Raw genomic sequence first — 26,779 nt, 5'->3', positions numbered from 1 at the left:
CTACAGCCGAGCCGCTCCTCCCTCTGCAGCCCACAGATCATCAGTGCTCTCTCTTGCTTCCTCTCTTCCCCTCACTCCATTAGCCTGACTACAACAGAAGCACACTGATCCCCTTCTCTCTGGTGTTAGGCCTTCTCATCACCCTCCACATTCCTGCTTCAACATTTGGAGATGAAAACCTGATCATGTTATATCACAACACTCAAAACCCCTGAGCATAGACCTGTATAAATTCTCCATCATCCACAAAGCGTCTTGTCTGTACATCCTCATGGAACTACTCCACGGTCCCTACAATTCCGTCGTGCCTCACTATTTCTGCATTTCAGCTCATGCTGCTCCCTCTCCCTGGGGTGCCCCTTCCTTAGTGCACACCATCCCTATGAGCAGGGCAAACCTTATCCAGCCATCAGGACCCAGCTAAGAGGTGGTACTTCCATGAAGGCTTCGTAACCTTCCTGGGCACAGACAGAATGGGCTGAGCCTGCCTTCCATCCTTCACCGTCCATGGAACTTTCTGCCTATTCATCAGGAAACACTCAACAGCACTTATTTCTAATGGGTCTTCCCTACTAGGCCATAAGTTCCTTGGGGACAGGCACTGTGTACATTCATTTCTGGATCCTAGTGCCTGCACACTGCCTGGCGTACAGCAGGTCCTCAATGAAACCTTGTTGACTTCATAGGTAGATAAACAGATGGAAACACTGCATAAAATGTCTCTCCAGGGAAGGGAGCAAGAGAGGGGCAAGGAGGGATAAGAGAGGACAATAGGGATGAGTATGTAGAAGTATATTATATGCATACATGACAATGTCATAATATAGCTCATTATTTTTGGGTAATTGTTATGTGCTAATAAAAAAGGAAAATGTTGCCCTAAACATTTTCATTTGAATTTATGAAAGGAAAGATTAGGCCCTGGCCTATTATTTAGTACTACCTGCTGACTTAATAGACTGATAACATATCCTGTGGGCTCCTTTTAGGCCTTCTTTAGTTAAAATTGTATGAAATTAAAAATGTATATTTTCTGTTTTTGAAACACGGTCTTGCTATGCATCCATGGCTGGCCTGGTATTTACTGTGTAGCCCAGGCTTGCCTCAAAATTGTTTTAAAACTATAGCTTAAGATTATATATTATATATATATATACACACACATATATGTATATGTATATATATTTATATTCAAATTTTATATACTGCTTATTTATAGATTAAAATTTAATTTAGAATTGGAGTACCAAGTATTTGCAATGCTTGCTAGAACCAGGCTAAGATTTAAGACCAGGGCATGGCTGGGTCCTCCTCTTTTTCTGCTGTGTTTACAAGCTTGAAAGCCAAATGGGGCAATGGGCTGATTTACATCATCCTGAACGATCAAGTCATGTGTTTTGGGGCCACTTACCACCTTTGCCCCAGTGGGACAGTCCTGCAGCCATTCAATTATTTAAGACCCCAAACAAGATCACCCGAATCAGATAAACTGAGGGGCATCCTAGGATGCTGCACCCTTATAACATCACTGTCTGTGGCCCAGCTGTCTGCCTGAAGCCACAGTCCGGTGGTGGCATCCACACACAGCCTCTCCCCTGACCCCCATGGGGGACTGCAGAGACTTACGCGATGATATTGAAGTGGTCTTTGTTGGCCAGCTGCTCCTCTAGCAGCAGGCGCAGGGAGTGCTGGATATGAATAATGTACATGGAATTGGTCACCGAGACATCCAGCAATATAACAACCCTAAAGAGAAACACAAGCTTCAAGAGGCAATCCGAATCTCTCAGATAGAGTTTGTTCCATTCCATTTTACTATTTAAAGGTTTTTCCAGGGGGGATTTTGCATGCCAAACTCATAGATGGCCCAGAATCTTTGTGGTTTGAGGCCAACAGAAGTAGGCTTATAATAGTAATCCGGGGTATTGTGGGACCTGTGTCTTTCTTCTGTAGAGGAATATAGTGAAGGCCGTTTAAGTGCTGAGGACTGTATGTGGTGATTCCAAGTCAGAGGACCTCTCTTTCCTTATAGTCAATTATAGTGTATCAAATGAGGTATATTAGGATAATGCCCCCACCCCCAACACGCTGCCCAATTCAGCATTCCTCATCCCTTCTGCCAATGGCATCCTCATTCCTCCTGGGGAACAGCACTGTCTCTATCGGGTTCACGTGAATTGGGTGGAGATGGCACACACCATGTTTCAAAAGTGGGCATTTGACCCTGGGAATTCAGAATATCATGTCTCCCTGGCCAGTCTGATGGCCCATGGATGCTCAAGCTCTGGAAATGCAAAGCTGGTAGTAAGTGGTTCCATGGTTATATTGTTACCTGCAGGGAAAATCCTATCTGAAAACAATCACAGAGAGGAAAGCAGAGCTGGGGGATTCTTGACAAGAGGAACCCTCTGGATGCAGGCACACCGCTGACAAGCCTGGGCTAGAATTCTCAGGTGCCTTCATCAGACTGCTATGCTTCACGCTCACTGTGAGCTTCAGTTATCCGTGTGTGTGTGTGTGTGTGTGTGTGTGTGTGTGTGTGTGTGTGTATGTGTGTATGTGTTTAGCCATGTAACCCACACTAGCCTCAAATCTGTAATCCCCTTGCCTCAACCTTCCAGGATCTGGGATCACTGGTATGTACCATCATGCCCATCTCTCTGTTGTTTCTAACTAAAAGGATCTTGAGATGTGATGATGGTTGATGTGGGTGATGACCTCTGAGGCTGCCCCTGGGCAGAGAGGAGTTGGATAAACACTGGGCCACACACCAGACCCCACAAAGAACAAGAGTGTACTTTGCAGGGTCAGTACCTCCTTTCACAGACAGTGCCCCAGATTCTTCTGCTGGCCATGGAGAGCCACCGGAGCCTACTCTTGTACATCTGCACAGCTTTCCCGAGCTGCTTCTGTAAAAACATGGACTGCCATGAGTGAGTGTGCCAAGCATGGCAATTAAAGCCTGGAGCTGTGAGGAGGGGAGGCATTTCAGATGTTTTCTGGAAATGGTACGTATGGGCAGTATAAACACTTTGCTAGGTCAGGTGCTACTAGTCTACCACAAAACTATGAAAGGGAGAGCCCATGTACTTCCTTCAAATGTGGGACAGACAGATATCACCCCAAAGGACCAGAGACTCCTGTGTGCAGCATCTATGTCCCTGTATAAGGAGGTCCCCATAGAAACACACAGGAAATTTGGCCAATGGCTCATTGTCTATTTAGCCCATAGCACCTTTTTGCAATCCATATTCTAATGGGTTGGACCCATTACTGACCTGGTACTCATAGAGGAAGGGTGGGTCCACATGGATATTCTTCACTGTCCCATCATGCCATTCAAATTGTACCATTGCTTTCTGCACTCAGAAATGGGTAGAATGGAGAACAGGTAAGTGGAGGCATGAATGGAAAATGTTACATTTAAATTGGGCACTGGGTTCTCCAACTCATATGCACGAAAGGAAACTGGTTCTAAGCACATCTGGATTAAGATTTCCCTACTTACCCCCCCCCCCCACACACACATACCACCACTTGGCCTTGTCTGAAGCCTTCAGGAGCCTGAGGGTGGGGGTGGAGGAGAGGGAGGTGTATATGTGTGTGTTTCACTGAATGAGCCATGCCTGACAGCAAGTCTGGTGCCTTGTTGGGGGATCCCCTCAACATCAAAGCCACTAAGGCATGGTTAGAGTGTTGTGGTAATATAGGGAAGAATCAGAGACACTAAAACCTATTGGTGGCTAGGTGTGCCTTTAATCCTAGCACTCAGGAGGCAGAGTGTACTACTATGTCCAGCATTTTTATATGGGACTGAAGATCAAATTCAGGTCTTCCATGCTTGCAAGGCAAACTTTCTCTAGACTGGGCTTCATCCTAGCTCCCATTTTCAGATCTTTGAAAACCAGCAGTTATGGTAGATTGTGTTTGCTTGTTTATACTTTGGTGTTGAGTACTTAGCCCAGGGGCCCATGCATGTTGAATCTACTTCATTCCTGAGCTGCATCTCCAGCCTCATTACCCTAGATTTTATAAGCGCCCTGGAGTTCTGGATGGAAACCCTGAATACCATCCAGGCCCTCACACCCATGCTTGTCTGGCTCTGCCCTAAGCTTCCACTGTCTGAATGTAACATAAGATGGGAAGTAGCATAAGGGAGTACTGCAGAGGACTGGAGAGAAGCTTGACCTGGAATTACCTCATGGACAGTAGCTGACACTGTTTTCTGGAGAACAGGCACAAATTCTTCCACAGGATTGAAGGCGTTGGGTGCCAGAACCTGATAAAGGCTTAACTTCTTGGCTGAAAAACACATTAGCTTTGAGGCACACCTGGGAGGCCTCAAAGTTTCCAAGCCTGATCAGCCACCTGGGTCCTGCCCTCTCTGGGGATTTAATACCTTTTAGACCATTGACCTTGAGCCATTCTGCAGAAGTCTTTTCCAAGTCTGGAAACTTGATTGTGAGAGGAGCTTCATGCTTCGGGGGTTTAGGTAAGAGACTTGTGAATGGCCCTTTGGCAATCTCTGTAGAGATCTATGTGCAATTTCAAAATTGTCGTTACACAATCACATTTCAGAGCTGGAACGTTCTTCCCCACTCACCCCTCCCCCTAGGTGGAGCTTTTTAAAACATTAGCAGATGGGTTGAAGGCAACTGTGAGGATTTTCTGGATTTTCAGGGAACAGGAAAGGGTCCCCAGCAACCTGTTCCTCTTCCATTGTCCACCTCTCCCCCAAGATCCAAGAACCATGGACTGAGATCACAAGGTTCTGGAAACTCAAGGGATCAGTCCACCAAGCCTTGATCTGGCCCCACCTCCTGTTATGGGCAGTTTTATAGTGAAAAAACCGAGGCCTCAGAGGTTAATTCACATAGCTATTGTGTCAGCAATGAAAGGCAATCAATGGTGGAATGTCGCCTACTTCCTTGATCATGCAGGCCAGCTCCTCACATGGGCCGCTGTGGCGCAAGGCTTGCACCTGGTTGAGGAGGTCTTGAGCCTTCTGGGTTTCTGCTAGGAGCTCATCCACATCCCTATTTGTATAGACCTGGGAGTGATGGAAGCAATGAGATAGCCAGAAACTGGATGGCAGTAGTTGTCAAATGTAAGAAAAGGCAAGCATGCAAGTCAATTCCCAAGGCTGTGTGGCTGTCTATTTGAAACTGAGGTAATAGACTGAGGTCCATATACTAGACAGGGCCTACCAGTATATTTTTGTTCCATGTGTACAGAACTAACTTTCAGAATTTGAACAGCTGGAAGGTTTTCTAACTTTACAAAGGAACATTTTAAGGCAGGTGTGATGCACACCTTTAATCCCAGCTCTTAGAAGGTAGCAGTAGGAGTATCTCTGTGAGTCTGAGGCTAGCCTGGCCTATCTAGCAAGTTCCAGGAGAGCCAGGACTACATAGAAAGATCCTGTCTCAAAAAAAGGAACATTTTACATCTCTGGGATGGCAATGATGATATTAATAGCAATTTTAAAAATTTCTATAGCAAGATGGTTCAGTGGGGAAAGGCACTTGCTGTGTAAGCCTGAGTTTGATCCCTGGAATTCATTTAAATGTGAAAAGAAAGAACTCCACAGTGTTGTCTTCTGACCTTCACATACATGCCTAGGCATACGAGCATCCTCAACATGTATGTGCACATACACACACTAATACTAATTTTAAAACAACAGATACTGATAAGAAAGTGGAGAACTAGAACACTTGTGTACTACTGGTGAGAATGTGGAATGGTGCAGCTCTTGTGGTTTCTCAAAATAAACAAACAAATAAATAAATAAACAAACATAGACTCCAAGTATGTTAGTGAACACCTTTTGATTTCAGAACTTGGGAGGCAGAGGCAAGGAGACTGCTAAGTTTAAGACCTGTCCGGGCTACATAGGAAGACTATCTTTCAAAAAACTACAAAGAGCTAGGTCTGGTGATATATGCCTGCAATTGTAGCAGTTAGGAGTCAGAAACAGTAAGATGGCTATGAGTCTGAGGTTAGCCTGGGCTATAGTGTGAGACTGTGCCTTTCAAAAGTTTATTTTATTTTATGTGTGTAGGTGTTTTGCCTGTATGCATGTCAATGCATCACATGTATGCTGAAGATACTAACAGTGATGAACCAACTTTGGATGCTGGGAATTGTACCCAGGTCCTCTGGAAAAGCAGTCAGTGCTCTTAGCCACTGAGCCATGTCTTTGGCTTCAGATCTTGTCTCAAAGAACAAACATTAAAAAAAAAAAAAAAAAAAGAAAAACCAACCAATCAACAAACAAAACAACAAATCAACAAAAACAAAAAGCACACCACCAACAACCAAAATCAACCCTGGAATTAGCCTGGGAGCCAGCAGTTTCACTCTAATGCCGCAGATCACTGTCCTGTACAGCTGTCACAGCAGCGACATTCACAGTAGCCAAAAAGAGGAAAACCCAACATCCAGCAACAGATGAAGGGCGAGACAAAATGTTACTCCGTCTAGACAACAGAATGTCACCTACCCATAAAAGTGACGTATTACAGTGGCTACAACATGCCGTGCTACGTGAGAGAGGCAGGGTACAAAAGGTGTATGCTTCCATTTAGGTGAAATGCTCTCAACAGGTACGTCCACAGAGATGGGTAGCAGTTGAGAGCTGCCAGAGAGTGGGGTAGGATAAAGTGACCAGGGGATGCTCATGGATGCTGGCTTCCTGTTTTTGTTTTTAATTGCATCTATTATCTCTTTCTCTCTCTGTCATCTCTTTCTCATCTCTGTCATCTCTCTGTCTGTGTGAATGTGCACAGACACACAAGAGTACCTTAGCTAATATGTGGAGGTCAGAGGACAACATGTGGGAGTTAGTTCTTTCCTTCTACTATGTAGATCCTGGAAGATAGAATTCAGGTCATCAGGCTGGGTGGCAAGTACCTTGTAGAAGCAGTAATGAGCGATCTCACTGGCTTTTCTCTTTCTTTATGTTCCTTTGACATCAGGTCTCATACAGACCAGGCTGGCTTCAAGCTCTCAATCTAGCCAAGGAACTCTTGATCCTCTTGCCTTCACACCAAGTGCTGGGATTATAGGATTTTAAGATCTCCTCCCAGCACCCCCCCCCAGCTCTCAGGTCTCTATTTATATAGCCCTGGCTGTCCTAGAGCTGGCCTGGAACTCACAGAGATACTCCTGCCCCTGCCTCCAAGTGAGTGCTGAGATTAAAGGCATGTCCATGACTAACAAGACAAATGTTTCCTCTTTAATCTTCTTTTCTCGTTCATTTCCTTTTTCTATCCCTATATAGTCTGTGGCCTCTATAAGCAGAGTTGGGACAGTAAAATGGTGACTGGGCTGTTGCTCAACATGAGAAGCTAGACTTTGTGACACCTAAAACGAGGCTGGAAGATCTGGGAGACCATTTGTGAGGGGCAAACCCTCCTTTACTCGGTGCCCCAGGTGGCTGTTGGCAGGCATGGCTGTTGACTGATTCCTTTTGTTTTGTTTTGAGACAGGGTCTCGCTACGTAGCTGGCCTACAACTTGAGATAGATCTTTCTGATTCGTACAGCACAGCCAGTATGAAGTCCCCCCACTACCACACCACCCCAGACTGAATCTTCCATCAGACAGATGCAGCCGCCAGATGGAACAGTGCATTAACTGCTACCTCCTCTGACAACATAGAGCAAGCGGTGCTTAGCTGTTAACTAAGACAAGGGCATCAATGAATGGATTGCTAAGGGGTGGAGCACCCTTTCTGCCCTTCTGTGAGTCTCTCCCAATAGTAGGGGCTTATTTAGGAAAGCCTGGAGGATCTGATGAGAGTTGAAGCAAGCTAGGGCTGTGTTCATATTGTAGAAAGTGATGGAGGATTCTGCTGCACAGGCAAACATCTCTAGATTCACAAGTGTGTGACCAGCTCATCAGACAATCTACCAAAAGCTTATGACTTTAGCTTGCCCCTGTTCTTTGCACATTTTCACTGTCATGTGATTTTACCTGTTCAAAGTCACTGGGCATGGAGAGCAAGCATGATGAATCGGGGAAAGAAAGCATGTGGCATAGTCTGTCCTGGCCAGATTCCCCAGGCACGGCCCCGGGGCAGGTGGTAGGTACAGCTGGTCTTCAGAAGGCTTACCTCTGATTCTGGGTTGTAGCAGTGGTAGAAACCTCCAAGCACATCTGTGAGGTTCTTCAGAACAGCCTGGGGGATGGTGACAGAGTCAGCCCTGGCAAAGCCACACCGACCCTCCCACACTTCCTGATTGCCAGGAGAAGTAGGTACAAGAGAGGTATGTGCTTGGGGGCCCTGCTCAGGCACTGTCTCCAAGGCCAGACCAGTTCCCTATTGCCAGCTGTAAAGGGGGAGCTTTGAAAAAGTTCAGATGCTCACAGAGGGCACATGATTGTCGCATTTGTAGGTGGTGACATGAATGAAGAAGTCCCGTCCTACGGTGCATTGCTGGATGTAGTCAGACAGGAATTCAGAAGGCTGATCTGGACTGAGGAGCAGACAGAAGAAGAGGCACAGGTACTTCTACTGAAACTGCTGCGAACATCCCAGGTCAAAATGGTAATTCCCAGGAAGCACCTCATTGTGTGTGTATTTACATGTGCGCGTGTTCCTGTGCGTGATTGTACATGCATGTATGTGTGTATATGGAGGCCAGAAGTCCCTATGTGTCTTCCATCATTACTCTCTACATTGCTATTATTTTTGAGCTAGGGTCTCTCACTGAACCTGGAACTCCCCAATTGGCTAGTCTGGCTAGTCAGGAAGTACCCGTTGCTCCCATTGCTGTCTCCCCAGTGCCAACATTACAGGCTTACAATGCTTTTTTACATGGGTTCTGGGGATCTGAACTTAGGTCCTCATGCTCAAGAGTACTTTACACAGGAGCCAACTTCCCACACCCTCTAATCATTCTGTGTCCTAGGTCACCTGGGTAAGATGTAGGGTGAACAGCAGCCCTAGCCATCCCTGGCCCCGAGAATACTTGGGTAGCTTATGAACAGAATTATTCTCTCAAGAGTGTGTGAAGCATTATGCTTGGTGATGCTTTGTCTGACACTGCTTGGGTCATTAACCTCCTTTATGTAGTCCATTATCTGCTTAGGAAGAAAGGAGGCCTACCAGCTTCTCAGTATGGTCACCAAAGCATTCAGCTCTTTGTGAACCAAGGCTTTCCTCAAGGCTTGTAGCAGATTGCTGCTTCCCTCGGGCTGCAGTTTCTTTACCCAGAGCTTGAGTTCCTGGAGGCTGGAAGCAGACACAGAACCTAACTAAAGTCATGTGCAGCTTAACGACCTGGTTCTCCAAGTGAAGGGACACCAGCCCACTCGAGCATATGGCTCTGGCAGGCCTTGCCCTTCTTGTCAATTCCCTCTGCCAGGATACAATTTGTTAGATTACATTCCCTCAAGGTCCACTCTTGTATTTGGCCACTTCCTCCTCTTAAGGCTGACTACCAAGGTCCAGCTATCAAAGTATTGAAGTCCAGCAATCAAAAGCCCCCTTTGGCCTGCTTAATTAACATGCCCAATTAAAATTAAACACATCCTAACAGGGGGTTTCTCATTTTACCTCTATAACCTACCATTTTCTTATGGGCCACATTGGTCTCTTCTCTATTCAAAGGCAGTCATTTGTTCATCTGGGGCAAATATCCCTTCAGCTCTCCCTTGCCCATTTTCTCTCCTCTCTCTTGTTCCCTTCCCCTTCTCCCCTTTCCTCTATCTCCTGTCTTTGTCCCTTATCCCTGCCTTTTGTTCCTCTGGGGCAAATAAATCTCATTTGTGTTGAGAACCTGATCTTGGGAATCCTGAGCCAATACTTTCCCTTTCACCAAGGTTCCCTTGGCTTTGGCAATAGCCTTTGTGGCTCCATGCTTGGATAATAGACCAGGATATATTCTAGAAATGTCTCTGGGTGATTTTGCCATTGTGTGACATTACTGAATGTACTTATACAAACCTAGATGGCATAACCTACCACATACCTGAGCTGTATGGGGTATGTATGTGGTATAGCCTATTGATTCTAGTGTTGTGATTCACTGAATGACAGGAAATTGAAGCAAGCACAAGGGAAAATAAGACAATCAAGGAGATGAAGTGAGTATAAGATGAGGTTGCCATCCTGTTGTGGAATAGAATCTTTAACAATGTAAGAATGTGTTGCATTTATTTATGCTGCATTTGTTTAGCTATGTAAAGGTGTGTTGCTTTTGTTTATGCTGTATTTGTTTAACTGTGTAAAGATATGTTGGCTTTTTACCTTGCCTCCCTAAGGCACCTGGAACCCAGAGCCTTGTATATGCCCTGCAAATAATTCAGCACTGAGCCCGAGTCTCAGGTCTAAGCATCAAATCTAAGCACTTTCTGCAGCCAATAATGTTTTCAAGGTGAAATATATTATTTTCACTGCATTTACTTATACTTCCTAAAGATGGCAAGTGATATGGACCTCTCAGTTATGGTATTTATAAATACTTCCTTTCAATAATAAATAGAATTGATGTGATGAAAAATCAATAATGGAGCAAATGGCATGGTTCTGAGGCAGAGAAATGACAGGGATGTAAGGGACACCCAGGGATGACTGAAGCTGACGAGTTCTTGACCAAATAATCTCAGAGTGACGCCTGGGTCTAGCTGGAGCAGAAAACAGTGAAAATGATCTCCTGCTTCACAGAGTAGCTGTCACGTGCCAGAATCCTGGTCCTCATTTCACTTGACATCAACTCTGTGAGCTTTATTCAGAAAGAGAGAGAGAGATAGCGAGAGAGAGAGAGAGAGAGAGTGAGCACTGTGGTGGAGACCAGCACTGGACTGCCCTCTTCCCTGGTGGTACTGGGCAAAAGGGGATCAAAGCTTAGGTTGTTAGTGCATTTATTTATTTGGGGGGAGGTAGACTGAGCATGCCATGCTGTGCGTATGGAGGTCAGGGATCAGTTCTAGCCTTCCAATCATACGGGCTCTGGGGTATTGAACTCAAGTTGCCAGGCTTGGTGGCAGGTGCCTCTATCCTAAGCTTAGCTTTTGTTCCTGCTCTGAGTTTTGCAATTCCAGCCAGGCATGTTCCCTGTGCCCACATTTTCTCATTTACAAAAAGGGTATTATAATTCTATTACAATAGCTGTAGATTTTTAATATGTTCATACTTGTAAAGTACCTAGCATGGTATACTTAACGTCATAGGGTCAATTAAAGACACTGTCATCATGGACAACAGATTTCTACTTTCTGGCACAAACAGACATTCTTATGTATCTTCTTTCCAAATCCCCCTAAATCCCACACTAGCCTATCCAACTAGAGGACATCTATGCAATGGAATAGTATGTTTGCGTGTTGTGGCTTGTGCTGTTTGCTTGTTGTGGCTTGTGCTGTTACTTCCAGATAGAGGCTAGGTCAATGCTGTAACACAAAGCCATATGCCCTTTGACCTCCTTTTACTCCCAATGCTTATTTTGAGGCAGGGCATAACTAAGTTGCCCAGGCTGGCAACGTTAACTCAGGCTGACTTTAAACTTGTCATTCTTTGGCCTGAGCATCTTATTAGCTGGGCACACAGGCATGCACCACCAGGCCCAGCTGTCTTGCTTCTGCCTAAACCAGATAGGACATGGATGTGTGTGTAGCCTGTCTGTGGAGACAGATATTAAAAGATATTATTGGGTGGTGAGAGTAGAAATGGCAGTATAAAAGAGATTCATTCACTCTTATTTATCCATTCAGATTGTTTGGGTTATTTAAAACACACATGATTATTTTCATAATAATAAAGCTTTCATTTCTAGTTTGCTGCATAAAAGTGGTGTTTGGGGCTGGGGATGTAACTCAGTGGTAAAGCACTTGGCCAGCATGCTCTAGGTCCTGGATTATAAAGTAAAGTAATAAATACTTTAAAAAAAAAAAAAAAAGCCAGCAAGCTGTCTTGTGGTGGTTTTATCCTTTTTTTTTTTTTTTTTTTTTTTTGTAAAGAACTTTTGGAGGTAACCATCTTACCATCTTTTAAACTGAACTGTTGCCTATATTTCTGCTGCTGTGTTCATTGCTGTATGCCTCCCTACCTGTTATGGTTTTGAAGTTTGCATCTTAATCATTCAGTGAAGTGTTAGGGACAGAGCTCAATGGGTAGTGTTTGCCCAGCACGTATGAAGCCATGGTTTCCATTCCCAGCATCTCATAAACTAGGTGTACACTTACCACCCCAGCACTCAGAAGGTGGAAGCAGGAAGATCAGAAGTTCAAGGCCATCCTTAGCTGCATAGCAAGCTTGAGGCCAGCCTGGGCCACACTAGATCCTAATTCAAACAAACAAACAAAAATACAAACATTCCATTGAACCAGAACTAGCAAGCAAGCATCTGGTGGAGGCCTGGCAGCCACTCACGTGGAGGTATTGACTTCCACAGGGTCTGGCCAGAGGGCTTTGGCAGTGACACCGAAGGACAGGACAAACAACTTTTCCTTGAGGCTCAGCTGCTCATCAATGAGACTCTGTGAATAAGAGGGACATGAGTGGTTCACACAGCCAGGATTCTACCAAACCTAGCCACATGGCTACACCCTCTAGTATAGGCTGCCCTGATGGGTGGAGAATTGCGCTATGCTAAATAGTGCTGAATGAGGATGGTGGTCCCACACGGACCCTCTCAAGGCTCTGCTCAACCTTCATAAAATATAAGCTGTTGTTAATGTGGTTGGTGCCTATCCCAGACTATAAACATTTCCATGGAGACATGCCTCACTTGTCTGTCTGAGCCAAATGTGTGAGGTGGCTGTGTGTGTGAGGTAGCCATATTGTCCTCCCCACTTGCTTTACAGGGGTAGCAGGGTCTCGTAGCCTAGTAGGGGTGGAGGTGGCTGGGATTTGACTCCATCTTTATGCTTTGGAGAGCCCAAAGAAAGCTGAGTAGCTTTACCATCTGGAAAAGGCCAGGGGCCCAGCACTGTGTTGGCTATGCTGCAGTCATCCCCAAACAGATGACCAAGGAAGGAACAGACTCCAGTCCACATCCTGTCTCAGGGAACCTGGACTTTTACAGGGTGGAGTGTCTAGCTGGGAGGTTCTGCTGTGGGGAGAATACTAGAAGTTCACACTGTAAGTGAAAATGAGTCTGTGGTGAGGTTTTACCGAATTCCACACATTTCTTCTTCTGGAGGTGCTAATTGAGTGAGAACTGCTCTTTGTGAATGGCCCTGTTTTGCATTTGCTATAAACACAGTGAATTTGTACAGCAGGCAAGGGGAAGGTGGAGAAGTGGAGTCTGGGGAGGTATACCTCATGCAGGGGACTTACTGTGAGGTCATTTTGGAATTCTTCTTTCTGAGGGCCACTGCTGACCTGGGACATATCGATGAGGAGTCCCACTCTTGCTCCCTTGATGAGACCAAATACCTAAAACCAAAGAGGAAATGTGCAAACAGCCCAGCCTTGTGATTCTGAGGCATAAGTGTAACAACCCTCTCACTGCAATAGAAAGAGGTATAACAAGACCTGGACTTGGGTGCTATCTGCTCTGGGTGGTGGCAGCCTACTCTTTTCAAGAACCTCCTCCTGAAGCTACTGACCAGCCTCATTCAATAACACACATTGTTAGAATAGCCTAATATAATAACACACATTGTTATATCAGCCTCATCCAATAACAAGCATTGTTATATCAGCCTCATACAATAACACACATTGTTATATCAGCCTCATACAATAACACATAGTGTTACAGAAAACTTATGGGAACGCATGCTTCGGTGGATGTGATGCCTGATGACTAAATGCTGTCAGGTTACCTAATTCCTTTCTGTCGCTATTTAAGCTTTGTCTTCTCAGTGAAGGACAGATTCATGAAGCTCAACAGCACCCATAGTACTTCTATGAGCTTCTGGTTATGCTTCTAACAGTAACTACTCTCCTCATGTCAATGCTGTTAGATTCCACATGTGTTATCCCACAATGATGCATCGGTGGGAACTAAAGCTCTTATTCTCATGAACTCAAAATCCTACAGGGCAGAAGGACTTAGTAGAGGCCTAATTCCCCATTAGTTCACTCTTCTGTCAAAGATGAAGATATGACATTTTCTGTCATTCCTCCAACATCCCTTCCCTGCACTTCTCAGCAAGTAATGTTTCCTCCAATTCTACTCATAAAATGGAAACCAATTGTAGAGAACTTTAAAAAATACACAGAGAAACCCTGTCTTGAAAAACAACAAAACAAACAAAAAACCAGGGGGCTGGAGAGATGGCTCAGTGGTTAAGAGCACCAACTGCTCTCTCAGTACTCACAGGGCAGCTCACAACTGTCTGTTACTCCAGTTCCAGGGGACCTGAAACCCATGGCAAACACTAATGCACATAAAAACAAACAAAAAACTGGGGGAAAAAACTGGGAAAAAAAAAAAACCTTCCTGGGTTTGGATGCTTACTGTACAGGCATGAGGACCTACTTGGGTCTGTAACCCCAGCACCCACATAAAAGCTGAGCAAGAAGGGACAAGTCTTGTAACCCCAGAGGCTGTGAGGTCAGAGACAGGAGGATCCTGTGAGCTCACTAAATGGTGAGCTTCAGGTTTAAGAAGAGTCTCAAAAACTAAGGTAGTCAGATTCCTGACATGAACCATTGGCCTCCTTGCATATTTTCTTGGGTATATGCATCCACACACACATGTATATGCTCCTGAATAAGGGAACCAGTGGGAGGGACAGGAGGGTGAGGACCCTGGGTATGAATTTCAGGAAAGCTGAACAGTAGACACACGAAAAAAAAGTGTCGTAGTGAAACCCATCATTTTGTACAATGGCTATATAATAAAAAAAAAAAATCTTCCCCTGAAGAATCTACCAACACGCTACCTATTTCTGGAACAGAGTACTTAGCATTACTGCCCCGTGCTTTAAGCCAGCCCTGTGACATAGTCATTGGATTTTCTCTGGTCAAATAGGGACTTTGGTCCTGCCACTGGCCCTTGCCCTAGTTCAACACTCCTACATATGTCTATATAATCTCCATCAGGCTTGAGTCTACTTCCAGTCCAAGCTATTCATCCTTATCGTCCATGTCTCTGTGACTCAAGTTCAGTTCTCACCTCCTTCTTATGAAGCCACACTTGTAAAGGGGATTAGTGACTTCCATCTTACTGAACTCAAGATCATATCTACATTCACAACTTCCTTGCACTCTAAGTAGCCAATGGCACAGTTTGGCAATGACACATCTGTCAGCATATGGCATTTAGTCCCTTGTTAGACAGACCCTTTTCTCTGTGGCGTTCTGGAAACCTGCTACCTGAGCATCACCTAAGCATCACCATCATCCTGCTCAGTAGACATACGGAATCTCACCTGTCCTAATTTCAGTATTTGAGGGGCCGAGGCAGGAAAGTTGTTGTGAGCTCAAGGCCAGCCTTGTGTTGTGAGACTCTGTATTTACCCTTCCTCAAAAGTCAGACACTGTGTTCTACCCTGGAGGCTGCCTACAAAGTGTCTCCCCAAAGGCTCATGTGTTTAGGTTTAGTTCCCAGGTGACAAATCCAATGACCATGAGCTCTGTGCCTTAATCTAAGACAGATCCATAACTTGGGGTTATTATTGCTGGAAAGTTTTGAAGGTGGAGCCCTACTTAAAGAAACATGGTCTCCAGGGCATATCCTTTATATTTTGTCCTATGCCCCTTCCTCTCTCCTTTTTCTCCTTTTTCCTCTTCCTCCTCCTTTCCTCCCTCCCCTCAGTTGCCATGAGGTGATCAGTGATCTCTGTCACATGTCCCCCACTATGATGTTCTACCTTACCACAGCTTAAAAGCAATGGACTTAAAAGTCAACAATAGTCTGAGACCTCTGAACCAATCATGCCTCCCTTATTTTTCCCCAAATATTTTTGTCATGGTGCTAAAAACTAACATTGATTTTTCTATAAAGATTTATCCACTTATGTATATGAGTACTCTATCTGCATGTACACCTGCATGCCAGAAGAAGGCATTAGATCCCATTATAGATGGTTGTGAGCCACCAAGTAGTTGCTGGGAATTGAACTCAGGACTTCTCAAAGACCAGCCAGTGCTCTTAACCATTGAGCCATCTCTCCAACCCAAATTTCTGGCTTTTAAGTTGGTGTGCTGGTTGTTTTGTATGTCAACTTGACACAGCTAGAGTCTTCTGAGATGAGGTAACCTCAACTGAGAAAAAGCTCCATAAGATCTGGCTGTAGGAAAGCCTGTAGGGCATTTTTAAAATAATGACTGATGTGGAAGAACCCAGCTCACTGTGAGCAGGGCCACCCTTGAGCTGCTGGTACTGGGTGCTATAAAAAAGCAGGCGGGCAAACCATGATGAGCAAGCCAGTAAGCTGCACTCCTCCATGGTCTCCGCACCAGCCTGACTTCCTTTCATGACGGAGTGTGAGGTGAAAGGCTGTAGTCACAGCAGTGTACTGTCCACTCTCAACTCCATCTACATCAGGCCTTTGGTCTTTGGTGTGGTGGATGTTTGAGACTGGATAGTTCTCTGTTGTGGGAAGTTGACCCAAACATTTCAGAGTGTTTAAGAGCACCCTGGATGTTTCTAAACAAATGCCAGGAACACCTCCACATCACTAGCTGTGACAACCAAAAGTACCTTTAGGCCTTGCCAAATGGCCTGTGACAGCAGAGTCACCATTAAACATATATCAGTTGAAAATCGCCATTCCATTTTTAAGTAGCACTGAGACTGCCTGTGCTTGCTAAGCAAGCATTCTACCACTGAGCTAAATCCCCAACCCCTGAACTCAGGAGTCTCATGTTTCTTATCTGAATGCCTGGGGTTACACAGGGCTAGCACCAAGATCTGTCTTGAACCTTCAGCCATGTGCCATTGACCACTGCTCTTCCACGCTGTCTGAATGTTTGGTGAAACTCTCTGACTTCTTAGGTCCCAGACAAGGCCTCCTGGTTTCCCCCAAGCCTGTTGCTCCCTTAGCCTTTCACAGTTCAGTAAATGGCTTTCAGCATTGGCCTAGGCACCCACAAATCCTGCCTGCTCCACTATTCCTGCTATCTATTTTATCCAGACGACAGCAGCACCTAACACCAAGTCACCATGGTGTTCACCATGCCTGTCCTGTGCATCCAGAAAGAAGCCAGGCTGGCCCTTTGGAATGTGTCTTCCTGAGCAGCCTTGTCTCTGGTCTTCACATCACTTCTGTTCTGACACACAGCCCTGCTTGCTGCTTCTGGAACATGCCACAGGTTTGGGTCTTCTGTGCTTGCTCATCTTTCTGCCTGGAATATTCTCCACTTTCTGGAACACTGGCCTGTTCCAGTGTCCCTTCCTCTTCCTCAGGGTAATTTCCCTGACTGTCCTATGCAAAGAACCCTCTTTCTAACACATTCATGGCTTCCCACTTGCTTCATTTTTTTGTACAGAACTGTTGCTAATTGGCCTTGAGTCTGACTTGTGATCTTATTTCTTCACTGTTCTCCTCCATGGAGGAGCCTAGTGTTTATACCCTTCAATTCTAGAATGGTACCTGATATTTATCTCATAAATATTTATTGCATTCATAATTCACCTGATATTGATTCATAAATATTCACGGTATTTATGATTCAAATGAAGGCTGAGTCTCCCCAGGGCGTTGCCAGCCCTCATGGAACCAGAAGTTAAAACTTGGAGCTCCATCTCTTCCTTTTAAAATATAAGGGGTGGGTGGAGAGATGGCTCAGCTGTTAAGAGCACTGGCTGCTCTTTCAGAGGACCTGGGTTTCATTTCCAGCGTCCACATGGTGGCTAACAATGGTCAATAACTACAGTTCCAGGGGACTTGATGCTCTCTTCTGGCCTCAGTGTTAGGACTACAGGTTTGTACCACCATGCCTAGCTAGGTCTGTAAGAGCTTAGCAACAAGCAAAAGTGTATCTGTGGCTTTCGTGTGTGTGGGTTAGGAGCTCTGTGTTTAGTGAAGCAACTTTAGTTGGAATGTCATCATCTGCAAGGGAAAGGGCTCTAACTAAGCAGTCAGGCTAGGGATTGCAGGAAGAGCCATGTGTGCTATTACCTTCTTGCTGTTCTCTGTGAGCCACCGAATCCTCTGCTGATAGAGCTCGATAGTGCTGTGGAGACACCAGAGAGACTCGTTACCAGCCCTGTCGCCTACACACAGGCGAAGGTTCATCACCAAGAGCTCACTTACACACAGAGGAAGGTGGCTAGGACTTTACAAGTTTTGGATATCTATATATTTATATGTCTACATCTATCTACCTACATATATATATATATATATAATATATATAATATATATATACATACACACACAAATACATACATACATACATATAATTTTTTTGAGACAGAGTTTCTCTGTGGCTTTGGAGCCTGTCCTGGAACTAATTTTGTAGACCAGGCTGCCCTTGAACTCACAGAGATCCTCCTGCCTCTGCCTCCCAAGTGCTGGGATTAAAGGTGTGTACCACCAACACCTGGCTTTGGTTATCTATATTTTTAATTAAATTTTTTTTCTTTTACTTTATTTTTTGAGACAGAGTTTCATTGTGTAGCCCTGGTTGGCCTATAACTTGCTATGTAGATCAGGCTGGCCTCAAACTCACAGACTTCTGTCTGCCTCTGCCTTCCTATTGCTAGATTAAAGATGTATACCACCATGCCTGGTCTTTTCTACATTTTTAAAGGAGAATCTCACTGCACAGCTCAGCTTGGTCTCAGACTCTCTCTTTTATTGTTTTCTTAATTTTTAAAAGTATTACTTTGTGTGTGGTTGTGTGTATATGTTTTGGGGGAGGGGAGAGAAGGAGGAGGGAGGGAGGGAGGGAGGGAGAGAGGGAGAAAGGGTGTGTGTGTGTGTATTCCAGTGCAAGTGCATTAGTAGGAGTCAGCAGCTCCCACCACCACCTTTTGGAGTCCAGAAAGTCAGCTCAGCTCCCCAGGCCTGTGCAGCAGCCTTTACTTATGGAGCCATAGTACCAGCTCAGCATCAGACTCTGTCTTTTCACCTCAGCTTTCCCACTCTGGAATTAGAAGCATGAGCTACCTGGTTGGCTGAATTTTTAATTTTTAAGGCCTTGTGGAGAATGTAAGGCAAACATAGCAAAGATCGTTAAAGGTATGTGTTTCCCAGGGCACCAGGCTGCCAGGCTGGGGCGGGGGGCGGGGGGCTGTGGGGGGATCCGGGCTTGACTGCAGCTTTCCTGTGGAGCAAGACAGGGTGCTGGTGACGAGGATGGAGGCAGTGTTCTCATGAGGAAGGTCACCTGTTCTTACTCAGATCTGGTCCTTTGAAAAGTTATCCTTTTTGTATTTTGGGGTGTTTTCCCTGGATGTATCCACACCATATGTATGTCTGGTGCCCATGAAAGGCAGACACGGAAGATGGTATCAGATCTCCTAGAACTGAGGTTATGGGTGGCTGTGAGCTACACAGACCCTGTCACAAAGGAATGGATGAATGAACTGAACATCATGTAGTTAATTAGAACCTTTGAAACATTCTGATCCCAAAAGACTTTCTATAAAATTTATAGTTAAAGCATTTTGATAAATCTTACTAACAGTTGCTGCATGATCACTGCACAGCTGACTTCTGGTTAACTGGTTTGGCCTTTGGTAATTAGTTTGAGAATAATACAATGTTTTGGGCAGTTATAAAGATGAAATAAGATCTTATAGACAGCCCTTAGCAGAGTTTCTGGCATGTTAACAAATGTTAGCTTTAATTATCATGATAACCTTTTGGGAGACCTTAGGCAGCAGTAATTATAGACCACAGACTACTATAGGGATGGAGTTTCTTTCTTTCTTCTTCTTCTTCTTCTTCTTTTTTTTTTTTTTTTTTTTTTTTTTTTTGAGACAGGGTTTCTCTGTATAACAGCCCTGGCTGTCCTGGAACTCACTCTGAAGATCAGGTTGGATTCAAATTCACAGAGATCTGCCTGCCTCTGTCTCCTGAGTGCTGGGATTAAAGGCATGTATCACTGCTGCCCATTGTGGGATGGAATCTTAAAACTATCCTGTGTACTGATTATGGGAAGGTGTGTGTGTGAATGTATATGTGTGTATGTGTTTGTGTCTGTATGTGTGTGTGTCTGTATGTGTGTGCAAGCATGTGTGTGGGTATGTGTATGTATCTGTATGTGTGTGTGCTGCATGTGTGTGTGTGTCTGCATGTGTGTGTGTGTGTGTGTGTGTGTGTATGCTACTTGTGCTATTAAGATGGGTTTGGGTGGGGCTGGGGAAATGGCTCATCAGTTACAAGCACTTGGTGATCTTGTAGAGGATCCAGATTCAATTTCCAGTACCCACATGGCAGCTCACATCATCTGTAGCTCCAGTTCCAAGGGATTCAACATCCTTTTCTGGACTTAAGTCGATACCAAGCACATATGTGTGCACTAACTAACATACATGCAGACAAGATACCAACATGCTTGAAATAAAAATAATTAGTCTGAGAGTTGGGCACACACCTGTTTAACACACATCTGCAAAGTGGGAGCCATACCAGTCTGGCAGAGCTCTCAGTTGTTAACCAGCAGATGAAGCTGGGTCATCTGAGGCATTCATCCAAGGGCAGGTGCCAGCCTAGTCCGACATACTGAAATTGCTGATTGGGCCCAGTCATGTGCAGTCTATGAGATCTCAGCAGCCTCAGGCTCAGGGGTGCTGGACGACACTGGAAAACTTACTCAGAAAGCCTGGATTCAAAGTGGTGGATGGCCTGGGTGGAGAAATGCACTTTGGGCACGGCATTGCCACGCTCCTCCCTGAAAGGGAAAAGCTTTATTTAGGGTTTTCAGACTCAGGGCTGGGTGTGCCACTGTAGCTGTGGGGAGCTTGGGAGGAAGGGTGGAAGGATTTCAGACTTACAGCTCAACTGCTCCCTGGCTTATCAAGTCAGTCAAGGTGAGTTTCTCAAACTTCAAACTGTGAGTTGAAAGCCAGTCTGCAGAGTCTTCTGGGGCAGAGGCCTGAGTCTCACTTCCCTGCAGCCTCTACAAGGCAGAAGCCAGAGTCAGACAGGAAACAGCAGCAACACGGGCAAGGGTTAGGGTTAGGGTTGGTTTCCTTCCTACAGATACCCAAGGGCTGGGAACTCTGAGAGACCCTATCTCAAGGCATTCTAAAAATTCTGATAACTGGGCACAGTGGTACATACCAGTAATCACAACACTTTTGGGGGGGGGGTGCTGATCTGAAGTTCAAAGCTAGCCTGGGCTACAGAGCAAGATCCTGTCTCAAAACACCAACACCAACAACACAACAACACAGCTAACCTCCTAACCTCCTAGCTGAGAGAGCAAGTGAACATGAGTCTGGTTACCCTGGAAACACCACCCTTACATTGGGCTCCAAATGTGGCTCACGATATTAGTGAATGACAAACACAATGACTAGACAACATGATCGTAGAATCACAACCTCTGCAAAACCTGGCCCAAATCGGTCAATGACTGTTAGCTTCCTGTGTTTTTGAGCCCCTACTTCCAACCCAGGACCTTCTGGAGAAATTAAAGTATGCTTCCTGAACCAATCTGTAAGATGCCTTCTTCTGTTCAGTCTTCTTCCAGCAAACAAAGGTTTTCTATTTCCCATCCTGTTGTTGAGTTGATGGCAAGCACAAGTCACAGGGTCTGCCTCCCTTGTAGTGAGAGAGGCCTGGATTCATTTCTGGTTTGTTCTCAGTGGGATGATCTTGCTTATTTCCATCGTTGGGCACTCTAGATCTCTTCAACTAACTTCTGTCCCCTAGCATTCTAAGAGACCCTCAACAAACACTAATTGGTCAAGTAGAGACTGGGGCATTCTAGCTCTGCCCCAGAGATCAGAACCAGGGCAGCAAGTTGGTGGGTGTTTTAGAAGAACAAGTTTCTATTCATCACAGGACTCAGCCATCAAATGCATGGTGACATCTTGTGCTTAGTGACATCTGTGTCATTCAGCACTAAGCTCAGGATGTGTGTGTGGTCCCGGAAGTGGAGCTGGATCCCCATGGCAAGCATGGCACTGACGATGCTTTCCAGTGCTAGCGTGTAGACACCGCCTTGACTCAGGATTGAGTCTGCCTTCTCCCATTTATCCCTTCTGGGGTATCTCTGAGTCATTGCCTTGAATTGGCCTCATCCTTGGTGCTCAGGCTACAGTGCAAGTAAGGGTATGCTTGTCTTCTCACAGCTTGTAGTCTAGTGTGGACAGATGGACAATGGACAAGAAATGAAATCAGTGTGCAGGAGAGTGTCAGAAAGGAACATTTCCAATAAGAAGTCAGCAGAGGAAGTGGCTAGGAAATGACTAGGTGGTTTGGGCGGCTGCCTGGCTGAGTTATCAGTCAGACAAGGCCTCTGAGCGAGGCAGGTGCTGAAGGCTGAGGAGGAGCTGGCACATTCCAAGTGAGCTGGAGCATGTGATGATGAGAGGGGCTAGGTCCTGGAGCTGTGGTTTGAGTGATTATGGGTGCCATAGGCTCATATGTTTGAAAGCTTAGTCCCCAGCTGGTAAACTGTTCAGGAAGGAATTCGAGGTGTGGCCTTGCTGGAGGAGGTATGTCACTAAGGGTGGGCTTTGAGGTTCCAAAAGCTCAAGCCATCTTAGTTGACTGTCTCTGCCTCATGGTAGTTTGTCTTTGTCTCTGATGTAAGCTCTCAGTTACGGCTCCAGCGCCACTGCCTGTCTGCTGTCGTGCTACCCACCATGAGGGTCATCGGCCCTCTGTGAGCAAGCCCACAATTAAATGCTTTCTTTTATAAGTAGCCCTGGTCATGGTGCTAGAAAGGTAGCTAAGTCAGTGGTAAATCAGAAGTGACGAGATAAAAGTACAGACTGTGCCGGTACAAGCTGCACAAGAGTGTACGTGAGGCAGGGTCAGCAAGAGCTTCCTGTATAACAGCTCTTGTCTATGTGCCACAGAAGGGCCTCGAGAATCGATGGAGTTGAATATAATTCACTTCACCTCATCTCAGGTAAAAGGCTGAGAAGCTATTGTTCACTAAGGGTTTAGAATCCAGCCCAGTCCCACTGTGAGACATAGCAACACAGGTACAGATACACGCACACACACACACACGCACACACACACACACCACAGAGTCACTGATACATACACACACATGCGCGCACACACGCACCATACACACAGACTTATACAGATACATATATGTTGTGGAATATTTGTACATTGTGTGAAAATGTATTGCTGTGATTGGTGTTATAAAAAGTTGAATGGTCAATAGCTAGGCAGGAGGTATAGGTGGAACTTCCAGAGACAGAGAACTCTGGGAAGAAGGTGGAGTTGCCAGCCAGATATGGAAGCAGCAGCATGGGCAGTATGGAGAGGGCAGTTATATGTCAGTTCCATATGGCAATTACATATGGTGCCCAATGTCTGGGCACATATTTCCACATAGATATCTAGAAAGTGGAAACAAACAAATGGGCATGGTTTCCTAGTAACCTGATGTACAAAGGTTGGGGTCTACTTGAATAGCTGGCACGCTAAACAGAAACTGTGCTAAGTCAAAACACTTGCCACAGCCCACCAGCTTCCCAGAGCCAATGTGGTTAAATGCAGCTCCCAGTTAAACATAGTTCACAATCAGACTGTGGGATTAAGGCTGGCTCTCACAGACTGAGCAGGGGGCAGAGCCACCATCATGTGTTAAGCAGAACCACAGGGTGGGTTTAAAACTTGGCTCAGTGCTCTGAGAAGGCATAGTGAAGTGGTCCAGACTGAAAAATATCTTTAAATACATACAGTAAACAATGGGTATAGATAGTCATAAAAATAATGTAAAAATAATAAAGTCTTTAAAGAAAGAGTAAAGTAATATAAAAAGAATAAGCCACACAGGGAAATACACAGGACATCTGGATCCTGTATGGTTCTTTGTTGACTCTGGGTTTTTTTGAATGCTGTTGAGTGAATAACAGCTGCTGAAACACATTGGATTGTAGAAGAAACCATTGAATTAAACAAGTTTAGATAATTTAGGAATGTCTTAACTTAAAAATAGGAGCCAGGATATGTATTATGTTGGGAGAAAAGATATGCCTTTGTTTCCACTGGAAACAAAAAATAAACTATGGATCTCTTCAAAATTGATAAATATCAGATTTGATCAGGGGAGACCTGAGGATCTTGGCTATAGACATGAGAGAGGAAGCCAGGAGAGACTACGGGACAGGTGGCATATAAGCTGGTGATCCTCGACACAGGAAAAGCTCTGGCACTGAGCCTCTCAAAGGCAGGAAGGGTTAGATCACACAATGAGAAAGTTTCTCACGCAGACAACCAAAGTTTATGCTTGTTCAGAGAAGCCATGAACTGTTTTAGTTACAAGCATGACTTAATATAGCTTTCTAATGAATCCTAGATCCATTGCCATCATTACCTGGGTGAGCTTGGACAAATGACTCTGTGACCTTGGGTAAAAGTTCTCTGTGCCTCAGCTTCCTTGTCAGAAAAGTGATGGTCTCCTGGGATTACATGACTTTACTATCCAGAAAGTGTTCCACATATCCTAGGTGCCATGTTACTGTTTGCAGTCATTAGGAGTGTGTTTTCACACATCCTGAGCACCTGCTAATTTCCACTTAAAACTAGACAGAACCGGTCTTAGGAAAGAATGCAAAGTGAGCAACACTATGGAGTTGGACTATATTGGCAGTCTTTCATCTTCGCCATCTTTGTTTTATGCCAACCCTCTGCTTACAACTAAATGAGAGTGCAAAGAAGAATAGTCTGAGAACTGCAGGGGCAGAGAGCTCAGTGCCAGAGATGACACAGTCCTACCCATACGCTTCAGGAAATCAGTCTCTGTGACCACTAGGCGGCACTGTTCTCTTCCAGGCCAGCATGTGCATGACACTGCCATTGCACCCTTTTTCCATCTTGCACTTGGAATGGTGTGTCACACTTTAGGCTGTGGCTTTTGCCCTTCAGACATCTGAAAGCCCATTCCTACATACATTGCTTATAACTGAAGACCCTGCTGTTCTTCTGCTAAAGTGCACACTTTTCATTTTAAAATTATATATATATATACACTTTCCATACTATATTTTTTTATAAATCTATATACTTGTTCTAGACAGGGTCTCTCTGTAGCCCTGGCTGTCCTAAAACTCACTATGTACACCAGGCTGGCATTGAACTCACCTGACTCTGCCTCCTGAGTGCTGGGATTAAAGGTGTGTGCCACCATGTCCAGCTCATACAACATATTTTGATCACGTTTTTCCCATGCCCAAACTCCTCCCAGATATTCTCCCCAACTTTATGATCTCTCTCTTGCTCTCTCTCCTCTTTTTCAGAAAAACCCCTACAAAAATTAAAATGAAAACAAGCAAACAAGAAACTATTAAGACAAAAAAAAAAAAAATGCCCAAACAAAACAAAAAATTCTACAAAAAAGTTAAGTTCCTTTTGTGTTGGGCCAACTATACCTAGGCATGGGGCCTGCTGTGGAGTGTGGTAGATCTACCCAGTGACACTCCATTGGAGAATCGGGTTTCCCCTTTGCCTGTGGGTATCAACTGCAAATAGCTTCTTGGTTGGGGTGGGACCTTGAGTCTATAAAGTGGACACTTTACATGGAGAACACACAAGTTCAGTGTTGGGCAATAAGAACTCTCACTGCTCTACTTAATCACATTTATAGTACTGGGTCCTACTGAAGAAAGACATTGCACATCCCCTGGCTAATGAGTTGAAAGTGTCACTAGTGAACGGAAAGCTCTATGGTTGTTACCAGTAGGTCCTGGGTCTGGTTAATGTGTGTAACCAGCAATTCATCGTGTGGACTTTGGGCAAGTGCATTCATGGCCTTCTGGCTCAGTTGCTTCTGTGGATTTCTGTCCATGTTCTTGTCCATGCTACAAAACAAAGTGATCTGATCAGTGCTCAGCACCATGTCACCTTTCCACATGAGTCTCTCCACCATGAGTCTCCCCCTACCCCAGCCCTTGGTTCCTAAAAGGGTCCAGAAACATTTTTAGTTCTGTGTGGAAACTGAAAGAGTTCCTATAGAGTTTTGATAAAAAAAAATATGGCTTGTAAGATTATTTTTTATACATTAGATTGACCTCAAAAGCCCCAGTCTATGTAAGATGTTGCAATAGGTCTCTCTTCAAGGTTCATTCCCCCTCAATTCTCACAAGCAAACTTTTGCTGTTTTCATTAGGACAATCACATATGCCAGGGATTTTTCAGGAATATATCACCCTGACTGTGGAAAACATGACTACTTTGAGTTGTCATCATGAGACTACCTAAATTCCTCTCCTGACTGATGTAAGAATGTAAAGCAACCTTTACACAATGTTCTCTGGATTTGTGCAGTTCATTTCTTGTGTGCACTGAACACTCCTTGAGCACCTGCTGGCTGCAAGGCTCTATGCTCTATACCGAGAACATGGCTGTCAACAAGATAACAAGCACTTCTTTGCACTTTATTTCTTCTGAGACAAGCTCTCTATATAACCCCAGAACACATACATAGACCAGGCTGGCCTCAGAGATCTACTCTACCTCTTGAATGCTGGGATCAAAAGTGTGCACCACCATGGTCACTAGCCTTGGCACATCTGGTATTTGGGTGAATAATTCTATTGTGGGGCTGCCCTGTGCAATGAAAGGTGTTCAATGACATCTCTGGCCTCTACCAGCCAGTTAACCTAGACAAGTCCCCTAGTGGTCACAATTGTCCTCAGTTGAGAATCACTAAGATAGATATTGTCTTTGTCCTTGCAAGTTATATTCTCCCCCCCCCAAGAGATTTATTTTATTTTGTGTGTCTGAGT

The 26,779-nt window shown here is 44.9% G+C and overlaps 1 protein-coding gene across 1 annotated transcript in view; it reads right to left on the bottom strand.

The window, feature by feature from the left end:
* Vwa3a (von Willebrand factor A domain containing 3A) overlaps positions 1 to 25,851 on the bottom strand; it is a 47,463-nt gene extending 21,612 nt beyond the window's left edge. The window contains exons 1-15 of the mRNA XM_051192833.1: positions 25,729 to 25,851; positions 20,852 to 20,976; positions 20,671 to 20,748; positions 18,027 to 18,081; positions 13,288 to 13,386; positions 12,379 to 12,485; positions 9,115 to 9,240; positions 8,374 to 8,482; positions 8,119 to 8,184; positions 4,925 to 5,050; positions 4,400 to 4,535; positions 4,199 to 4,302; positions 3,279 to 3,359; positions 2,815 to 2,909; positions 1,627 to 1,746 (exon numbers count right to left, since the gene is read on the bottom strand). Coding sequence (XP_051048790.1) covers positions 1,627 to 1,746; positions 2,815 to 2,909; positions 3,279 to 3,359; positions 4,199 to 4,302; positions 4,400 to 4,535; positions 4,925 to 5,050; positions 8,119 to 8,184; positions 8,374 to 8,482; positions 9,115 to 9,240; positions 12,379 to 12,485; positions 13,288 to 13,386; positions 18,027 to 18,081; positions 20,671 to 20,748; positions 20,852 to 20,976; positions 25,729 to 25,851 — 1,550 coding nt within the window. The remainder of the gene's footprint in view (positions 1 to 1,626; positions 1,747 to 2,814; positions 2,910 to 3,278; positions 3,360 to 4,198; positions 4,303 to 4,399; positions 4,536 to 4,924; positions 5,051 to 8,118; positions 8,185 to 8,373; positions 8,483 to 9,114; positions 9,241 to 12,378; positions 12,486 to 13,287; positions 13,387 to 18,026; positions 18,082 to 20,670; positions 20,749 to 20,851; positions 20,977 to 25,728) is intronic.
* Between the last annotated feature and the right edge of the window lie 928 nt (positions 25,852 to 26,779).

The sequence above is a fragment of the Phodopus roborovskii genome, unplaced genomic scaffold (assembly GCF_943737965.1).
Source record: "Phodopus roborovskii unplaced genomic scaffold, PHOROB, whole genome shotgun sequence".
NCBI classification, from domain to species: domain Eukaryota; kingdom Metazoa; phylum Chordata; class Mammalia; order Rodentia; family Cricetidae; genus Phodopus; species Phodopus roborovskii.
This window is presented reverse-complemented; position numbering and strand designations above follow the sequence as displayed.